At 44.5% G+C, this 21582-nt stretch overlaps 1 protein-coding gene across 8 annotated transcripts; it reads right to left on the bottom strand.

The window, feature by feature from the left end:
• Positions 1–5518: 5518 nt before the first annotated feature.
• LOC142049455 (hydroxymethylglutaryl-CoA synthase, cytoplasmic-like) lies at positions 5519–19885 on the bottom strand. 8 transcript variants are annotated; one of them, XR_012657724.1, is made up of 12 exons: positions 16361–16423; positions 14188–14645; positions 13706–13831; positions 12991–13155; positions 12093–12261; positions 11812–11982; positions 10106–10212; positions 9640–9765; positions 9196–9359; positions 8646–8752; positions 8038–8151; positions 5619–6898 (listed from the first exon to the last, which is right to left on the bottom strand). XR_012657724.1 is itself a non-coding variant. In XM_075077193.1 (11 exons), the coding sequence occupies exons 2-11, from the start codon at positions 14633–14635 to the stop codon at positions 6868–6870; spliced, it is 1611 nt and encodes a 536-aa protein (XP_074933294.1). In that variant the 5' UTR covers positions 14636–14645; positions 19783–19885; the 3' UTR covers positions 5519–6867. The 8 variants fall into 8 exon arrangements, 7 of the variants coding, with proteins under 7 accessions (XP_074933294.1, XP_074933291.1, XP_074933292.1 ...); XM_075077193.1 differs by lacking the exons at positions 8038–8151; positions 16361–16423 and adding an exon at positions 19783–19885 and having other exon boundaries at positions 5519–6898; positions 8646–8749; XM_075077190.1 differs by lacking the exons at positions 8038–8151; positions 16361–16423 and adding an exon at positions 19783–19880 and having other exon boundaries at positions 5519–6898.
• Between the last annotated feature and the right edge of the window lie 1697 nt (positions 19886–21582).

The following is a 21582-nucleotide window of genomic DNA, read 5'->3' on the forward strand; positions in this document are numbered from 1 at the left end:
GTGACTTGATAGAGAGGGCTTACGATCAGACTGTAATTTGGAATACGCATTCTCCAAAAACCCACAACGCCCATGGAAGCTTGTGTTTCTTTTTTGCTAGTTGGTGAAGACATGGCTGCTATTTTGTTGATCACATCCATTGGTATCTGACGACGTCCATCTTGCCATTTGATTCCTAAGAAGTGTTTCTCTTGTGCAGGTCCCTTGACCTGACTTTGTTTTATGGCAAAACCAGCTTTCAGAAGGATTTGGACACTTTTCTCTCCTTTCTTAAAAACTCCTTCCACTGTGTTGCCCCACGCGATAATGTCATCAATGTATTTAAGGTGTTCTGGAGCTTCTCCCTGTTCCAGTACAGTATGGATCAGTCTATGATAAATGGTAGGGCTGTGTTTCCACCCCTGGGGCAGTCGATTCCAGGTGTACTGGACGCCCCTCCAAGTGAAAGCAAACTGTGGCCTGCACTCTGCTGCCAAAGGGATGGAGAAAAACGCATTAGCGATATCAATTGTGGCATACCACTTGGCTGCCTTTGACTCCAGTCATCTGGATCTTTGGATGACCATTGATCGTCGGGGTCACCATAAATCACCTCAAGCACAGCTAATTCCCTTAGATACTGGATGCCTTTCTCCATAGTTGTCCATTTTCCTAGGCGATATGTAACATCTTCTTTGAAGGGATACCTTTCCTTCACTCCAGACAGGAGTCGCCTCCAGAGGCTGAGGGCTTGTGTTTTTTTCCCAGTTGCTTTGTCAATGCCCCCTTCCCCAGAAAGGGATCCCAGTTGTTTGGCTTCTTTTCCCTCTAGTTCCAGGCTACTGGCCCCATTATCCCAGCATCGCAGCAGCCAGGTGCAATGTGCTCACCTGAACGACAGCTGAAATCTTTTCGCATATCTCGCAGCTCACTCAAGGACAGGGATCGGGTGGTCTCCATTTCATTTATGACTTCTTCCTCCTCTCCTCGTGATGGCCCTGCTTCTTCATCATCCCTTTCTAAACAAGTTGACGTCTGCTTCCAATATTTCGTCTTGGGGGGGGGGCGACTGATACTGGCACAGGTTGATTTTCTGAGCCAGCTCCAGTACTTGTTGTGGGGGTTTGAGTGGCTGCAGTGCCTGTCACTTTGCATTTCAATCCAGAGACCTTCTCTTCCCCTTGGGAGCACTGAATACTGTTGAGCAGGGCTTGGTATGCATGGGCCAGGCCCCAGCATGTTGCAGTTATATGTGTCTCCCTGGAGTTCCCAGCGTAACAACATACTTTCTTCAAATATTCTACAAGTTTTTCAGAATTCTGCACATGTTCAAGGATGAAACTCCAAAACACTGGGGGTGCCCACTGCCCTAGGTATTTGCCCATGCTATCCCACATGCCCTGCCACTCATAACTATCAAGCCTTGGGGCAGATTTCTGGGTGATATTCTTAAGTTGCTTAGTGTCACGGTTTTAGCTGGGATAGAGTTAATTTTCTTCACTGTGGCTGGCATAGTGCTGCGCTTTGAAGTTAGCTTGAAAACAATGTTGAGAATGCATATAGCACATTACAGTCTGATCGTAAGCCCTCTCTATCAAGTCACCCGGAAGAAGAATGACTTCAAATGGGGCCCTGAGTAACGACAAGCCTTTGAACAGATTAAACAGGAAATAGTTCATGCAGTAGCTCTTGGGCCAGTCCGGGCAGGACAAGATGTAAAGAATGTGCTCTACACCACAGCCGGGGAGAATGGCCCTACCTGGAGCCTCTGGCAGAAAGCACCAGGGGAGACCCGAGGACGACCCCTAGGGTTTTGGAGTCGGGGATACAGAGGGTTTGAAGCCCGCTATACTCCAACTGAAAAAGAGCTATTGGCACCATATGAAGGGGTTTGAGCTGCTTCAGAAGTGCTTGGTACTGAGGCACAGTTGCTCCTGGCACCCCGACTGCCAGTGCTGGGCTGGATGTTCAAAGGAAACGTCCCCTCTCCACACCATGCAACTGATGCTACGTGGAGTAAATGGGTTGCACTGATCACCCAGCGGGCTCGAGTAGGAAACCCCCAGTCGCCCAGGAATCTTGGAAGTGATCATGGACTGGCCAGAAAGCAAAGACTTTGGAATATCTCCAGAGGAGGAGGTGACACGTGCTGCAGAAGCCCCACTGTATAACAAACTGCCAGAAAATGAGGAGCAATGTGCCCTCTTCACCGATGGGTCCTGTCGCCTTGTGGGAAAGCATCGGAGATGGAAGGCTGCTGTATGGAGTCCTACACGACAAGTAGCAGAAACTGCTGAAGGAGAAGGTGAATCGAGCCAGTTTGCAGAGGTAAAGGCCATCCAGCTGGCCTTAGACATCGCTGAACGGGAAAAGTGGCCAGTGCTCTATCTCTATACTGACTCCTGGATGGTGGCGAATGCCCTGTGGGGCTGGTTACAGCAGTGAAATCAAAGCAACTGGCAGTGCAGAAGCAACCCCATCTGGGCTGCCGCATCGTGGCACGATATTGCTGCCCGGGTAGAGAACCTGGTTGTAAAGGTACGTCATGTGGATGCTCACATCCCCAAGAGTTGGGCCGCTGAAGAACATCGAAACAACCAGCAGGTGGATCAGGCTGCCAAGATTGACGTGGCTGAGGTGGATCTGGACTGGCAACATAAGGGTGAACTATTTATATCTGGGTGGGCCCATGACACCTCAGGCCATCAAGGGAGAGATGCAACATACAGATGGGCTCGTGATCGAGGGGTGGACTTGACCATGTACGTTATTGCGCAGGCTATCCACGAATGTGAACCGTGCGCTGCAATCAAGCAAGCGAAGCGGGTAAAGCCTCTGTGGTGTGGGGGACGATGGCTGAAATATACATACAGGGAGGCCTGGCAAATAGACTCTATCACACTCCCACAAACCCGTTAAGGCAAGCACCATGTGCTTACAATGGTTAAATCAACCACCGGCTGGCTGGAAACATATCCTGTCCCCCATGCCACTGCCCGGAACACTATCCTGAGCCTTCAAAAAACAAGTCCTGTGGCGACATGGCACCCCAGAGAGAATTGAGTCAGACAACGGGACTCATTTCCGAAACAACCTCATAGACAGACAGCTGGGCCAAAGAGCACGGCGTTGAGTGGGTGTATCACATCCCCTATCACGCACCAGCCTCTGGGAAAACTGAACGGTACAATGGACTGTTAAAAACTACACTGAGAGCAATGGGGGGGTGGAACATTCAAGCGCTGGGATACCCATTTAACAAAGGCCACGTGGTTAGTCAACACGAGGGGATCTGCCAACCGAGCTGGCCCTGCCCAGTCAGAAATCCTACATACTGTGGAAGGGGATAGAGTCCCTGTAGTGCACGTAAAAAATACGCTGGGCAAAACAGTCTGGGTTCTTCCTGCCTCTGGCAAAGGCAAACCCGTTCTTTGGACTGCTTTTGCTCGAGGACCTGGGTGAACTTGGTGGGTGATGCGGGAGGATGGAGAAATCCGATGTGTGCCTCAAGGGGATTTGATTTTGGGCGAAAACAGTCAATGAATTGAATGGCACAATGCAAACTGCTATATAATATTGTGTGTCACCTCTGTGTTGTATCAATGATATCAGAGTACGAGCCTCCCAACCCATGGAAGACGAACTTTGATGAAAGAAGCAAAGTGCAGCAGTGATGGAACGAAGACTGACTTGGGATGCAGCAACCCAATGCCACACACACCATCTCTCCCACCCTGAAAGACTGATATGACAGATGGAGCCCAGAGTCATGGACTGGGTGAACTCAATGGACATTTTAATGGACATTTTACAGGGAAGGTCCATGAACTAAGGGAATGATGTCTGTGTATTATGTCAAAGGATGGGAAGGGGAGGGGTGGTGGTTGGTAAGGTTGTATTGGATAGTATGGGACCTGGGCATGGTGTAAATGGTATGGAATAAGGGGTGGAGAATGTGCTGGTTTTGGCTGAGAAGGGGTTAATCCTCTTCACTGTAGTGCCTGTGGCAGCCAGGGACTTTTCCAGCTTCCTGTGCTCTGCCACATGGGCAGGGGGCTGGGAGGGGTAGGGCCAGCGGGATGAAGCACACATCCAAGCTGTGTTTTGTTTTACAAATTGCACTGCAGGCTTTCTACTCTGCACATTTAACAAAGTGCTTTAGTCATCTTTCACAAGTTTCCACATTGCATTTTTTTGTAATTTTTAAATAAACCAAAAATGCCTCATATCTCCTTTGTATTTCTTAAGTCACACTGAAACACTCAAATGACAGCCAGCTCAACACGAGCCAGCAGCATGCCAAGGTAGCCAAGAGCATCCTGGCTTGTATCTGGAATAGCGTGGCCAGCAGGAGTAGGGAAGCGATCATGCCCCTGTACTCAGCCCTGGTGAGGCCACACCTTGAGTACTGTGTTCAGTTTTGGGCCCCTCACTACAAGAAGGACATTGAGGTGCTAGAGCATGTCCAAAGAAGGGCAAAGCTGGTGAGGGGTCTGGAGAGCAAGTCTTATGAGGAGCAGCTGAGGGAACTGGGGTTGTTTAGTCTGGAGAAGAGGAGGCTGAGGGGTGACCTTATCGCTCTCTACAACTACCTGAAAGGAGGTTGTAGCGAGGTGGGTGGTGGTGTCTTCTCCCAGGTCACTAGCGATAGTGATACCGGCTTCTGAAGAAGATACGGCCTCCTCTAATTGGAGCAACATAGCTAAGTTTTGAAATGCTTGGAATACTTTGCAAATAACAGTCTTACAACTTGCTATATGTGATTAGATAGAAAGGAGGCTGGAGGCACTGTATCCTTTAGTAGGATAAATAAGGGAAACGTACTAGAATAAGCTAGTTAAGTATCAGCAAGAATTGTGTAACCAAGCCAAAAAATGAACTGAGCATGGCCAGAGACTGAGTTCAACCAGCAGACAGTCTTCCTCACCCTATCGACAACCACTAGAAGACCCTGGAAGACCACCAAGGAACATGAATGCGTATGCGTTAAGGACATTCACATATATTAATGAGTTCAAAGAATAGTATGAATATGATAGCCATTTCCTAGAAATCTAATGAAATATACATAAACCCCCACAGTAGAGCAACTTGGTGCATACACCAGGTGGAGCGATCCCCTGTATGCCCAGCACCACAAAGAATGGCTGCTTTCTAAAACTACAAATTGATACCCTCTAAAACTCAGTAGGAGAAAAGGAAATGGCCTCAAGTTGCTTCAAGGAGATTTTTCCTTAGGGGAGGAAGAATTTCTTTACTGAAAGAGTGGTCAGGCACTGGAACAGGCTGCCCAGAGAGGCGGCAGGGTCACCATCCCTGGAGATGTTCAAAAAACATGTAAATATGGCACTTTAGGACATGGTTTAGGAGACATGGTTGGACTGGATCTTAGAATCATTAAGGTTAGAAGAGACCTGTATGACTAAATGTGGAGCCTCTCATATACTTGTTTGCCCCTTGCTCCAGAAACTTGGTGTAGCTAGTGCAAAAACTCAAGTAAAACAGGTAAGAGATCATTTGTTGGTATGATTTTTTTTTTAATAAAGATGAAATATTATCACACTTAACATGCTTGAGAGATTCACAGTACAGGCATAGAACAGCTAATTTTTTTTTATTTTTTTTTATTTTTTTTTTTTGAGAAGTTTTACCTTAGCTTGACACAACTTTACCATTGCAAATCAGGGCAGTTTTTGCAGGGGAGTAAAATTTAAACAGAAAACAGGTAGAGAAGAATTTGCAGTTGTTTAGATTACTAAAACTTCTTCAGCAAATTAAACCTGATAAAAACATATCTTGGAGCCTTTCTTTTTAAATTTTGCTTAAAGAAATAGCAATGCTGTTTTTGACCATGGTTCCCAATTTGTCACAATTCAGAAAGGCAGGTTAGGATATGCATGTGTGGTTGCAATTGCCAGTGCATAGCTGGTTGGGCTACCATCTACTAACCTTCTGACACCTTCCATTACTTGTACAATTCTGATGGTCTAGAACTGCTTGTACTCCTATTGCACTCAAAAAAAAAAATGAGGAGAGAGATAAGCATACTCCAAAACTCATGTAATTTTAAATTCTTGCTTTAGCACCAAGTATCACACTAAGTTGAATACAATCAGTAACAAAATCTGCTTATATACTGAGCATTACAGGCTTGTACTAATTTCTGCCATACTACTTCTGCCAGCACAAAGCTGATTTTGATACTCTTGACTGCTGCAAGTTCAAAGTTGGATAGCCTGACACTTCCAATTGTTCTGAGCATCACCAAGATGTAGATGCTCCTACCTTCAGCTTTAATCAGATCTTATAGTTTAATTTTCAATATCATCAGCTCCAATGCAAACAGTGGAAGAGTACAGTAGCTGTGCTTCTTTGAAGGGGCACAGTTGAAATGCCTAAGCTAAGAGGAAAAACCTATATGATTTTTAGTTAAGGCAAATAAACCAATACAAGGTTTAGAGAGGTACAGCTGGTGCTTTCAAATTTAAGGGCAGGGATGCCTTATCTATTATGGGGACTGATGAGATGATCAGTTGACTTTAAAAGGAATAATTAATGTAAATGAGTAACAGAATGACACCCATGGGAATCTGGACTCAGTGAGGCTCAGGTAAGTACACAAGAACCAATCCCCTTTCACAGTTTGAGAAGGGGATAAAACAATACCATCTTTCATAAGATGGTAATAAGATGAATTCTATTTCATAAGCTGGGAATGAGTTCCTCCACTATAAACAGTTTCCACCTGAAAACATTTAAGTTATCTTGAAAGATATTCCTGAAGTAAGCTTCCCACCAGCCTAAGTAACCCTTTCTTTCCACTTTTGTAATGGAATGATATTAAGAAGAAAGATGCAGAAGATCCACACAGATCACGAACCCACAACTTCAGGTTTTCACAAGGACAGCTTCCTCTTTCCTGTTAAAGAAAAATGCATCCTGAAAACCCAACAAGTCAGCACTACTTTAACAGGTTTCAAGTATCTCAAACTTTATTTTGATAAAGGATCGGCCTCACAGAAAGCGAGGTCCATGCGGTTAAATTTTTGTGCCAGTAGCTCACTTCTTGGCTTGTCCACTGCCAGCAATGGACTTTGTTTCATGGCAATATTTTTTTCTCCTAGTACCAAGATAAGTTTCACAAGGACAATCTAAACAAAAATATTTGCAAACACTATCTTAATGCATCACTGCTCCATTGTTTTCAACAGAACAAACTGATTAGTGTTTTATAAATTGATTAACAACTATTTTACCAAGGGTTGACTGTACAGTGTTATGTCACTCACTAGGATTTGATAATACAAATGCTACATTTTTGTGCGTAATGAAGTTTCAACAGGCAAGTCCTTTTTTTGCTACTTTATATTTAATAAAGTAGCTTTGTAGAATTAGCAAAGAAATAAAATTCAACAAAACTGCATTCTGTACATTAGCTCAATTTAAACATATATTACAAGCTTACAAGGCTCATGTCATAGTTTATTTCCAGTTTGGGCTTTTAGAAAAAAAAAAAAAAAACCACAAACCTACCAGAATGGATGCCCAATTAGCATTGTATATCTACCACTTGCAGAACAGACAGCTTTTAGCTTGCATTTTGGGGGGGGACGGGAGGATGACCCCACTCCTACAACATTATTGATAGCGAGGAAGACTTCAAAGTACAAGCCAAATTCTAAGTTAGAAATAGCCTCTTGGAAATTATATAAAAGAATAGCAAGAGGCCAGAGGTCCAGATAAAGTGATCTTCCTCCCTTCCTTAGTTTGCCAATTACAACAGCTCCATAATATCCAGAAGCTTTATTTGAAAATTCTGCTGCCTTAAGTACTTCTATTACAGTTAAACAATCCTGAAAGATGCCAAATCAAGGAACCCAAGAATTATACCCTTTTTGTTCTTTAGAAAAAAAAACTACCACCTCCTTTCTTGTTCCTCTTTCATCCCAGGCTGCTGTGATTTATAACGCAGGTATAAAACAGTTAATACAGATGTTTGGAGTAATCACATAGTAACTAACACAGTAGGTCAGAGTTTCTTGGAAAAAAACACACCACCTGTCAGTCTAGCCATTCTTGATCCAGTCCTTTTGATAGGGGAGAGAGATTCTATTCCAGTAACATTACTTGGTTCTATACCTTTCCCAAAGCAGTGGTGTGACGGGAAGTAGACTGGGAAAAGAAAGGGAAGGTGATAAAGGGAAAGACAAGTGCAATATTCAGAAGACTGACTGCTTACTGTCAAGGCACTGAGAACCCTAACATTAAAAGCTTGGGCTGTTTTGCCACCCACTTTTGAGTGAAAGCAGAAAAAAGTTAACAGTGTAGGTTTCAAGTCATTTTACATGGGGGGAAAAAAAAGCAAGAAATTATTTTTTTTGCTACAAAGACCTTGTAATAGATTACAGCTACTATGCAGCCATTAAATTCAGATGTGTTAAGGAATCCACAAAGCCCCTGGCAAGTTCCACCATCTCCAGTATATTCATGATTTTAGTGTTCTGAAAATACTGTAAGTATCAGCACAATGTATTACAACAAATCTTTTCAAGGAGTTTAAACAGTTTTTCCATGCTCCAATGACGTATTACTGTACACTGAAATTTCAGTACTACCATGGATCCTTTCTCTCTCACCCTACCCTCACATCTTTTTTCATTCCCTACCTCACAGAGGCATTAAGATGCTCCCCATTGGAAATGGCAACAGTAACACCTTCAGATTCTGCTGTTGCAGGTATTCTTGGCACCTTCTTAACAGGGCTTGGGATCTGCTAAGGAGGGGAGAACACAAACAAACAAGAAAACCCACACAAAACACATACACACACACCCCCGCCCCCCCCAAAACAAAGCATTAAAATATGGTTTTCTAGTTCACAAACATTCATACTCCATGGCTAGTCCAGCTCTCAAGTAACATCCATGCTACACTGGACAGCTTGGTCTTAAGTCATTCAAATCTGTCATGCATCATGCAAACTGATTATGTGAAGAGAGCCCGTTTGTTCTTGTTTCATCCTTGTGCAGTTTTGTTCTTATGATGAAATGTATTTGTTTAAAAATACCATGCTAACTTTAACTTCTGGCTTACATTTTTAATAAGTTATATCAAGTACTTTGTTAACCACTTCCTCTTTTAACATATGTGCACGTGCTAAGACAAACACAAACTGTTCCACAACTTATATCAAACTGAAGAGTGCCGAGTGTTCACCTCATGAACAATGCCTGGGTGGACAACTTCAACTCCTGCCTCCAGAGGCCCACCACCCATGAGTGGGTGCCGTGCATAAGTTCTTCTGTGTTTTTCATCCACATGCACAAGGTACCATGTTCCTTCAAAGAGATCTTCTACTGAAGACTGTGGAATGTAGTTGGCTGTAAAAAAAGCCAACACCACACTGTTAGTTGGTGCCTGGTAAGAGTTTTCTACAACGCAGGCCTTTGCGGTTTGGGAGCAGTAAGAAGGAAAAACCAAGTCTGCATTTTCATTTCAGCCATACTGGGCCAATGAACACAAGCTATAGAAAAGCACTTTATAAGCTAAGTGTTAGACATTTCCTTTATTCTACACCTTAATCACTTAAAGTCATGCAAATTAAGTGATGAGTATTTTGCTGTAGGACTAGGAATTATTTATATTTTATGACATTCTTACCCAAATTATGGGTTTCCTGTCTAATCTTCATGTTTTCAGCAAAGACATCAGGTGCAATGCATTTTCTTGAGTCAAGTCTTGTTTTAAGATCAGAAAGGCTGGTAGTTATTTTGTCCAGTGCAGAACCTACAATACAAAACCATCATGTAAGGCAACACCAGTGCTGAGAACCACACACTAGCATATCAGCATTTCAAGCCCATTCAAAATATTTTGCATTAGAGAAGCTAAAGTTTTAGTCATTTAAAAATATTCCCAATTACTCAAGCAAAATGCTTTAAGCATTTGAAGAATATTATCTATTTGCCCAAAAAGACACTTAAAACATTCCCTGGAGCTGGAACATCTTCAGTTTGACACTACTGTCATTAGGCATTGTTCTGCAGGTTTGCTTATGCTGGTGGGCATAACAAAGCATTTAGAGGTGAGCTGCGCAAGGGAGTTAATGTCTCTTCCTTTCACTCACCAGGAGTGGCATCCTGTGTAACTCTGATGGAATACAGTGTAGCAGCAAAGCCAGAGCCGTATGAGAACACACTAATTCGCTGTCCTGCGAGCTGCTCTGGGGAGTACCTGCAAATCAAGAAACAGTTCTTTAAAGTGAGAATTAAGCCAACATGCCAATTTTAAATAACTAGAAAGCACAGCTAGCTTAGCCAAAAAAAAAAAAAAAAAAAAGAAAAAGCCAGCAAAATTATATTGACTCCAATACACACTTCATGTGTTAATGCATAAATGATGACTTTTTTAAACAGGTTTTCAAAACACTGCTGTTTGAAAAATCATTGTCTAAGCTACCTAAAAGCAAAAGAGAACAAAGAAATGCCCGGAATAGGATTACCCAGAAGACAGCCAATTTTCATTCTTAAGTGACCTAAAGCCTAAAACAAACTATCACATCTTAGAATGCAAAAATCACAATAAAGAAAAAGGACCCAAGAGGAATGGTTTAATTTGAACTTAACATGATTTTGTAAAAGCCTGTCATGGGGGGGAAGGGGGTACCACAAACCAACAAAAACACACCACACACCCCCAACCTAGAAACCACACCATACACAACAATTTAAGTAAATACTAATCTAATTTAATTTGGCTTTGCTTATTATTACTGGGCAATGAGTGAATTGAGAGCAGCCCTGCAGAGGAGGGCTGGGGGGTATTGGTGGATGAAAAACTGAATATGACCCATCAACGTACACCTGCAGCCCAGGAAGTAAAGCGTATCCTAGGCTACATCAAAAGAAGCGCGGCCAGCAGGTTGAGGGAAGTGATTCTGCTCTTGTAAGACCCCACCTGGAGTGCTGTGTTCAGCTCTGGGGCCCCCAGCCTAAGACAGACATGGACCAGCTCGAGCAGGTCCAGAGGAGGGCCAAAGATGATCATGGGGCTGGAGCACCTGTCCTATGAGGACAGGCTGAGAAATTTGGGGTTGTTTAGCCTGGAGAAGATAAGGCTGTGGGGAGACCTTATAGCAGCCTTTCAACACTTAAGGGGGGCCTACAGGAAATATGGGGAAGGACTCTATCAGGGAGTGTGGTGATAGGATATGGGGTAATGGTTTTAAACAGAGAGGGTAGATTTAGATATTGGGAAGAAATTCTTTACTGTGAGGGTGGTGAGACACTGTAACAGGTTGCCCAGAGAAGCTGCAGACACCCCCCTCCCTGGAAACATTCAAGGCCAGGTTGGATGGGGCTCTGAGCAACCTGATCTAGTGGAAGGTATCCCTGCCCATAGCAGGGGGTGGGTGTGTGTGTGGAACTAGATGATCTTTAAGGTCCCTTCCAACCCAGACCATTCTGTGGTTCTATGATTGTAGTGGAACAGAAAAGGCATTCAGATTCTCTTTTCCACAGGGGTGTTTGGGGTGGGTGGGGTGCATTTGTTTTGAGGCTGGGAAAAGATACCTCACCTTACAAATAAAATCCTACTTTGGAAAGCATTAAGCTGCTGTTTCAGATCAGCTTCTGATGCAGAAATTTTCAATCTGCTTGTCACTTGAACTAATTGTGTATGCGGAATACTTTTCTAGCTTTAGTCTTGCTACTTAAGGCAATCTAATAGGAAAAAGTTTGCTAGATAGTGCTTTTACAGAAGGCTTTCTGAAATGAAAACTTTTTATGCACTTACATATAAAAAGCTATTACTTTTTTCCAATTTTATGCTTACTGGGCTAGAAGAGAGGCAAGGCAACCATAGACTGAAGGGGTATACATATTTCCATTCTGATTGGATACAAGTAACGAAGCTTTGGTTTTCTGATTGAAGAGCTCTGCGCTGGCTTTCATAAAAGCTTTTTCCACATCTCTGTCAAAATACGTATCTTCAAGTTTTACATCCCTATTAAAAAAGGTTCAGAAATAGTTACTGAAATGGCAGCAAGGAAAAACTCCTTGGATGTTTAACAAATCAAGGACTACCTGAATAAGGAAGACAGCAGCCATTCTCACCTGAAAGCTTCCAAACCACTGAAAACACCATTTGCTGTTTCTACGTTCTGGTCACCAAGAAAGTCATTCAGCAATAGTCTAGCCACAGATTTCTGTACCAGTTTACAGTAGGGAGAATGAAAGATCATGAATCCAAAGTCGTTCAAGGTAAAACGTCTATCTGTCCCCTCTGGAAGTAGCAGAAATGTTGTGTTACAACTTATGTTTAGTACTCACTTCAAGTATTAAAACAAAATAGGGGGATGGCAGGATACCAGTCATCATAACATCAGCATACAAAAAAAAAAAAAAAAGACAGCTGTAAGACTAACTCTTGCTGGCAAGCTCATTTGACACACTGCTGCTACTTCTATTTAAAAATTAGTTTCTTACTGATCTTGCGCACCAGCTAATAATGTTTGCCCTTCTTCTAGAAGAAAAAGTTATAAGATTAACAGAATCTCAGTATTTCTATCCAGCATTTTGAAATAATAAGTAGTCTACTTCATCTAACCATCTAATCTTCAAACCTACGCTTCTTAATACAGAAGAAGCAATTACTAAACATATGGGGGGTAAAAAAAGAAAAAATCAGTATCCTTATACAACATGTAAATATTAACCTCGATATCTTAAGAGCCTTGGTAGAGAAGGGAATGACACACTTTTAAGCAAGATGATATACATGACACCAATAAAAGCTTGTAGAGACTGCTGCTTATTGACTATCAGGTACTTAGCCATACCAGAACAGAAATAAGACATTTCTTTACAGGAGAGTGCAAACATTTCAAATGTCTCAGAACACACAAACACAAATAAAGGGACCATGTACTAGTCTTACTTGATAATACATTGTCTGTGTAGCTACACGTTCTAGTATTTGCCAGATCTTGCAGTATCTCATGAGGCTACATACCCTTTTGCCACTGGGTGTGAATTTTGTTGCGATAGACAGTGTAGCAGCGATCTAATGCACTGAGGTAGCACTGTATAGATAGTTTACCATCAACCACAGGATATTCAGAGACCATATCTGGTTTATAGAAGTCATATGCATGCTGCATGTGGATTCCACGCAACCCTGATGGAGAGGAATTGTCAAAAGTTGAAAATTACTTTATTCGGCTACTTTGAGTCAGTTTGAAAATATTGCTTAACACATGGAAAACAATTAATATTTGGCCTCATTCAAGCAGGTTTTCATAGCACTTCAGGTCCTTTAAGGAAACATTTCACACAGTTCTCAATCACCTGTTACCCAAGTACAGTAGGACTGAGCATGACAAACACAAGTAACAAACTGTTTTCATCATTTCACCTTGAAAGTAGCGCACTGTGTTATTCAGCTCTAAGTCTACTCTGTCAATTTTACTGGAGAATCCCCAACCAAAAAAAAACCCAAACAAAACCACCACAAAAAAAAAACCAGATAGGAGCATCTCTAAGCTGTTTCTTGCTGCCTCCTCTAACAGGACTTGGCCAAGTTAGCCCAGAACAAGAGAAGACAAAGTACAATTTCTAACATTAGTGGGAGTTAATCCAGCCCTCCAGCAACCCACAAAAACAGGAGACTGGCTTCAGAACGGATCCAGTATCTGGCTAAACAGTATTTGTTTTCTCACAAGACTAACCTCTCTCAAAAATTAAGGGAGCATTTGGACCAACTAGCATAGCAACAGCACCAGCTCCACCTGTTGGCCTGGCATTTCCAGTAGCATACACCGCTATGTCTCCAGCAACAACAAGTGCATAACGACCTGTGAAAAACACAGAAATAAGTATGAAAAGTAGCCAAGAATCTAGCACTTTTTAATATCCATCAGCAATTTTTAGACTTTAGTTATAGATGAGATGACTCCAGGATTAAGAGGCTCTTCAATCCTGGCAGCCACCAAAATTCACAGGAAAAGACCAGTGATTATCTGTGCTATTATTTTTTGCACGTAACTGAACTAGTGGCAAATGCCCAGAGCATTTAAGAAAAATACTTCAGAAGCATACAAGAGCTTACCCTCTGGGTTTCATATGGTTAAACATGAGCACCATAATTGCAAGGCAGACTACACAGAAACAGAGACTGACACAATTTTTCAAGAAAATACCCTGAACTTACCATCCCAAGAACTGGACTCAATCCAATTAATAGCATTAAAAAGAGCAGCAGTGCCTCCATAGCATGCATTCATGGTGTCAATTCCTTCTACATCCATATTACCAGATTCTTCGAAGAGTTGCATCAGGACAGTCTTTACAGATTTTGATTTATCAATTATTGTCTCCGTCCCAACTTCTAATCTCCCGATACAATTGTAAGAAAGGCTGTGCCTCTCCATGAGCTTCTGAACCACAGTCAAACAGAGAGAATTTATATCTTCCCGGTCAGAGCAGAATCCCATCTTTGACTGGCCTAACCCAATGGTGTATTTGCCAGCATTCACACCATCATACTTCTCCAGCTCTGTCTGGTCAACATACTGAGAGGGAAAATAGATTTCTAGTGCAACAATTCCCACATCTTTGGGCCAGCAGGATTCAGCATTCACTGGAAGGGATCCAGGCATCGTGGTAAATCTTTAAGTAAAAAGAAAACCACAAAAAACAGCCGATTTATTCACATCCATTTTTAGATACTTACTTCATACATACTTTAATTTTCTGTAGATTTATAGAAAAGGTTAAGTTTTAGGTATTCTACAAGTTCATTTGCAAAAGACAAGCCTTTGCCTCCAGGTGAAATTTTGGTCTGAGCGTACTGTAAACATCATTAGAAGTTTTATAACATTTTCTATTAAGATAATCTCCAGGGCTGAAATTGTACTTTTGCTTATGAGATGAATATACGTAGCTTAAGCCCAGGTCATTTCACTGAAGCAAAACACATGCTTAACAAATATTAAGCGTTCAAGAAATTAGTCTTAATGTTCATTATTCTACTTTTGCTTATATGCAAAGTCTCAATTTTATACAACCAAACTGGAAACACAGGGTGTTTTTTGATTTTTTTTTTTAAATATTGCTAGTTGAGACATTAAGTTTAAAATTTATCCTTAACAGGAAATCTCAGCCTTAAAACAGTTTAAAAATAGAAACAAATTTGAAAAGTCCTGGCCTAAGTACTCTAAGCTGTTTCATTTTGTTTATACTTGCAACAAAGAGAAGTATTTTTTGGTGTGGCTTTTTTTGGTATTTTTGGTTGGGTTTTTTGTTTGTTCACTTGGGTTTTTTAAGCATACTCTGTTTTGGCATGCCTGAACACTGGAACTTTTAACACCAGGGCTGGAAGAATATTTCACAGGCCGAGATAAACACACAGGGATTCTTCCTGATAGAGTTAAAACAAGAAAACTTGGTCTAACTTTGCCGTCACTAATCTAGGATATATTATATCCTATTACTTTAACCCTATCTGTATTACACAGACAGGCACCATCTTCCTGTACTTTTACTTACATCCTTACAGAACAGTTGTCCCTTTTGTGCCCAGCTGCACCACCACATTAACCTTACCCAGCTTCTTCCATAAAAAATGAAAAAAAAAAAAAGAGCCTCACAATGAGCTGTATAAAGGAATAAAGTCTTTCTATACAAGAATGATGACTTTACATGATGCATGTTAAAACAAGTATTAGGAAAACATTAAAAGTGCCTTCTGCTACATGTACAGTTGGATATCAGAGTCTTACGTAAGGTCTTAAGTCTTAAGTAAGAGCACATGGCTCACCATTCATTTTGATTGCCTCTAACAAAGTTTCAAGCATACCTAATGACACCTAAAATAATCCATTTAAGTATTTTTAGAGCATGTATTCATATTAAAACATGCAAATTGCAGAAGGCTGCTATTTAAAACCGCTTATTGGAGCGCTGCAGAACAGCCATACAGCATAAGATTTCAAGCAAGGTTTCGAGCAAGAAAACTAATTTCGCGTTATTTGCGTGCTTTATTACCACCCCAGGCTCACGATTTCGTATCCGCTCACCCGAAAGCGCAGTGCCCGCAAACGCCCCACTACAACGTCCGGATAAAACCGAGCGCCGCAACTGAACGGAATTCTTTTTCCTAATCCATCCCATTGTGAAGCCCCTCAGCTCAGACGATCACGCCGCAGGCTACAGCGCCCGGCCTGCCACCCCGCTCCCCCCGCCGAGCCAGCCCCGCAACGCTGCTAAGGGCACTGAGGGCGCCCCCACGCCCCAAGGTGACCCGGCCAGGGAGACCGCGAGGAGCCACCGGGGTGGAGGTGTCGCGCGCGCCCCCGCCCCGTGGCCGCGACCTCGGCACTTACGTTTCGGAATCCCACGGCTTGCTCTCGGCGCGGGAGCCGCGCTTGTGCGCGACGGCGTCCGGCTCGGGCAGGGGCAGGCGGGCAGCACGCAGGCGCGGGATGCCCGCATCACCCACCCCTCCAGGTGGGGCTCCGGCCGCAGCGCTCCAGCCATGCCAGCCCGGCCCAGCCCACACTCCCGTGGGGCTGGGCGGGCGTTCACCTGCGGACTCCCCCCCTTCTGACGGGGTCCCTCGAGGTGAAGACAACATTGTTGTCTTAAGCGCCCTGCACAACAAAACCAGCAGCACCACCATGGAGGCAAACCCAATAAAAACTTGAAATAAAACCCACCAGCATCCAAAATTCCTGTTTTTGACAGTCCCTGACCACAGACTACTCCATTCTGCAGGCACCTCACCTCTATTAGCATTTCATTTTTAAAGTTTCTCAAATGCTTTTAAGTTGCACCCTTTTGCACACCTAAGCCATGGCAGTAAGGGCAAGCAGTACCATTGCTCTTTTTAAAGTAGCTGGACTACAGAGGGAAGAAAAAAAAAGGGCAAGGGAGACTAATATCTGCCTCCAGGAAGCTGACCCTGGTGAGCAGGATTAAGGATTTGTCATGGCACAGCAGCAGGTTTACGCTGTGAGAAACAGAGCGGCAGTCACAGCTTTCCTGAAGCCAGGGAAGGGAACACAGCAGCCTGGAGGACCCCCAACGCTCCTCCCCCCACCCCAGGAGCTGCCGGGGCAAGTTCACATCTCTTCTCAGCAACACAACTAGCAAGTTACACACATCCTGGGGACAAGGAGCAGCGCTGAGCTTCAGACCCAGCTCAAAGAACTGCATTTTACCCCAAATCTGCACAGGCACTGAAGAGAACAAGGGTTGTTTCCTGCTCTGTATGAATGCAGACACACTACTGACAGTGAGATTCCCAAGGTCCCAGCTGAGAAAAGGACCTTGGGGTCCAGCCCTCTTTGTGGCATAAAACACCTCCCTTTCTTTGAAAGGGGACAAAAAGGAAATACAGACTGGCAGACTTCAAGCAGGTCCCAACTCAGCATGGGGTCTGGCAGCCACCCTAAGGCTGAGTCTTCTACCCATAGCAGAGCTTGGTTCTGCTCCAAGAGCCAGAAAGATGAAAGTTAGAAGCTAGAGACTTAGATGCTTAATTTTAATTAAGTCATACACTAAAGGACAATGCACGACAGCACATGATGGACTTGACCTGTAGCAGCCATAGAACAAGAGTGGTTTTTAACCAGGCAGTGAATTATTAGGAAATTCAGTATGCCAAAAGGATTTGCATTATTGGTGAGGGCTGAGGAAAATGCCCTACTCTGTGCTTGTTCATTACAGAACTTTGAGATCAAAACTGGCATTTAACTCCATACTACTTGATGCAGTTCTCATCAGAAAACTTTTTGCAGAAGACAACTAAAGGGAGACTTTCCATTGTATTCACATGGCTCACCCAAATAAACCCAATATAGCAGCAGTCAGGGCTATCAGGTTATACCAGAATGAAAAACATTGCTTTATAAACTTGCTCTGATCACTTAAGAAAATGGGACACATGACGTCTTAAGTCAGTTAGTCATTAACGGGGGGGGGGGGGGGGGGGGGGGGAGAGGAGGAATTGTTTATTTGATGCAAAACAAAAAGCCTTTCATCCTCTTGGTCAAACTGCAAGATCCCATCACTGAGTTTTTGCTGAAAATGAAAAAGTACTCAAAAGTACTATTTCTTTTAAAACACTGAGAAGCCAAAATGCTTTAATATAAAGAGATGAGAAGCCTGCTTTGTTTTGCATCCCCTTAAGATTCTGTAAGGAATGAGGAGCAGCATATAACAGCCATGACTTTCTGCTAGTGCTTCCAGATACCAGAAATGCATTCTCCCACAACAACTGGGAGCTTTCACTGTCTTTATTAATAATTTGAGAATGTTCTGTCAATTAGAAAATAATGAAGTTAAATTATTAAGTTTTTAATTCATACAAAACACTTGACTGAAAGTTAGAAAATGAAACCCAAGTCTGCTAGCTACAAGTAATACATTTGGCAATTCCCTTCAGCTTTTTATTTCTGGAGGAATTGTAGAACAGACTTTGCTCATGAAAACAAAGCCACTTCAGGCTGTTTTTCAGAAGTTAAACAGTGATGATCTGGTAGCTTCAGTTACAACATCATTTAAATAAATCTAGTTATTCCCATACAGCTAAAACGCCTATAGGTATCGAGTGCAAGTACACGCAAAACACTTGTCACACCACGAGAGTTCACTGCTTTTACCCGGATTGCTGCAACTCGCCACAGCATGGACCACGCATGAACATCACCATGTTCACCCCCACTCACCTCTGAGCCAAGAGTGAGACTAAGTGAGAAACAAGCAAACAGCGTAAAAAACCCACCAAACTGCAGAAGACAGTATCTTTAATTCACCCATAAAGATTTATCTGAAGCGTCTCTCCCCGCAGGGGTCAGCGTGCCACTAGGATCCGAAGCACCCTCCCTCCGAGTTTAGCCCCAAGCACATCCGAGACCGAGACTCCGTTAGCAACACGGATGGGCTGGCAGGAAGCCCACACTTGTACAACAAACGCTATTACGAAGGAAAACGATGGCATCCCTGGGGGCAGCACCAGGCTGCCTTTATCCTGCGCGATGAGGGTGATGGCATGGCATGGCATGGCACGGCACGCACGCCCCCCGCCCCGGCTTGCGTGGGCGCCTCTGTCGCGACAGAGACGATTAAGGGACACGTCTAGGGCGCCGGCGCTTTCAGGGTTCGTTAGGTACACTCCGCAGGCGGGGAGATAGCCCGGAGGAGTCCCGCAGCAACAGCCCGCAGGGCCTCGCTGCGCGGGGCAGCTGCAGGGACGCGCCCACCACAGCTTCACCCAGCTAGGGTGCTTCTTTCGGGGGGGGGGGCGGGGGCGCAGCACGCGAGACAGCACCCAAGGTCCTCCAATACCAGGGCTACGGGATCTTTCACGATGCATTTTGCCTCGCCAGCTACACCGGGCGAGAGCAGCTCCGCATGCAGCGGCCACGCCACTGGCACTGCTCGATGATGCTCCAGGCAGCGCCCAGCGCGGTTTGCAGGCTAACACCTACCTTAAGTGGCACTCAGAAATGCTTCCCCCACACCCCCCCCCTTTTTTTTTTTTTCCTCTTCTCCACTGCAGGTACTACTTCAAACGCACTTACGTCCACTGAAAACATCGCTCCCAGCTACGCCGACCTATCTCCACGCCCTACGGGCAGCTCCAGCTCCACGCGGTGCCACAGACCCAGCCCCCCACCCCTGTAAGGAGAGACAGGAGACGCCGCCTGGCGCTGAGGCGATGGCACACACCGCCCAACCCAAGGACTTCCAGGAGCCGAACCACCCTCACCTATCCGAGGCGATAGCTCCCGATATCGCTTACCACTTCACACCTTCGCTCACATGCACAAAGAGAAAACTCAGTAGGCTGGCACGCAGCGCCTTTAAACAGCCCCGCCGCCAGGGCTCCGGCCAGCACCCTGAGCGGCAGCCCCCGCGGCCAATCACAGCTGCCGTCGCCCAGGTCCCGCCCGCCGGACGGCGGAGACGGCGGGGGAAATGGTGTGAGAAAGTGACGCAGTGTGGCTAGAGAGCAGCGCGCCAATGAGGATGCGGCAGAGGCGGTGGACGCTCAACGGGAGTCGAGTGCAGCGCAGGGGCAGCCAATGGGAGCGCGCTGCCGACCGCGGGTGAGAGTAGTACGGCTGCCTGACCGAGGCGAGGCGGCCCCAGTGCTGTCCGGGACTGGGACTGGGGCTGGGTGCAGAGGGCCACGGGTGAGGGGTTGGGAGGCAGCAGCGGCGGGCTGAGAGGAGCAGTGGGGCTGGTGGGGGTGTTGAGGCCGTGAGGCGCAGGCCGGGGCGAGCAGGAGCCTGCGGGGGCGGGCAGGATGCCCGGTGCCACCCGGTGCGGCAGCCTGTGACATCTCCTTTGCCTGTAAAACCTAGCCTCTGTCCTTCCCTTTGTTGGGCGAGGACGAGGTGCTCGGGGCATGCACGGGGGCTCTGCCACCGAAATTGCTTCACAGAAGATGTGATGTCCTGTCCTACCTGCCCCGAATTCTCCTGTAACAGTCTCTTCCCAGCTTGTTAAATCCAGTGTGCTACGCCCTATCTCATGGCATTGTTATTTGGCAAATTCACAACTAGCTAATGTATGGGTTTCACGTGCAAACCTCTGTAGCCTTTAGGCCCTGTGATGATTTATATGCAGCTAATCCATTGCTGCACAGGTTCCAGAGCACCCCCAGAGGATTCCTTCCTGCTGGTACTGGGAGTACAAATGTTTGTTGCAGATGAGAAATTGTTTGATAAATTCATGCACAAATTTTAAAGCCTGGATAATTTGGTTGTAAAACACTATTCAAGTCAAAGAAATATACTCCCTTAGCAACTGGTGTCAGGTTCTGTGACATCTGATTGCTATAGCTAGCAGACGACACCACCGTGCTCACCTCACACAGTATCCGGGCATTACAACCAGGTTATTTCCACCATATTAGGGGCAGGTAAAAATAATGCAAAAGAAAGGGGAAAAACTCTTATTGAAAGTCTTAACTCCTATCCTGTTTCTTCAGTCTGTTTTGAACTTGTAACCGTTCTGCTATCGCCATGTAAAATCACAGCTTTGTTGTATAACTTTGTAGTGCAAGGATTGAGAAATGCTGAAAGGGGGAAAACAAAAATTAACTGTTCTATTGCTGAATGCTTATCCAGCTGAAAGTTAATTGTTGCGGAACGCTTATCTAGCCGCTGTGTAAAATAATTAGCAAGGAGGCCTGGAATCCATCTGCGAAGGACAAATTCCTGATAAGGATAGAAAATTGTCTCAAGAACCAGCTAAAACCGACTTTGCAGTTTGGACAAGTGTCAAGAGATAACTGAGTCTGCGCAAAACCAAAAGGTTACTAGCGGTGACAAAGAGGAGCCAGCAGCCTTCATCTTTACGACCCCCGACGACCACCACGAGGAGGCGCTGCGCAAGCTCAGTTGGGAAAGATTTATGGAAATAACTTTTTTTGGCTAATTTTACTACGAAGCGGGGAAAGGTCATGCATATGTATAGGCGTATTGGGAAATCTTATGTATATGTAATGCTTTACTGTATAAATCCAAGACAAACTATCACACGGGCGCGCACGACTTTGGTGGGACTACCCCCCATGCTGCCCAGCGCTGAATAA

Source organism: Phalacrocorax aristotelis, chromosome W, assembly GCF_949628215.1.
Source record: "Phalacrocorax aristotelis chromosome W, bGulAri2.1, whole genome shotgun sequence".
Taxonomy (NCBI): Eukaryota; Metazoa; Chordata; class Aves; order Suliformes; family Phalacrocoracidae; genus Phalacrocorax; species Phalacrocorax aristotelis.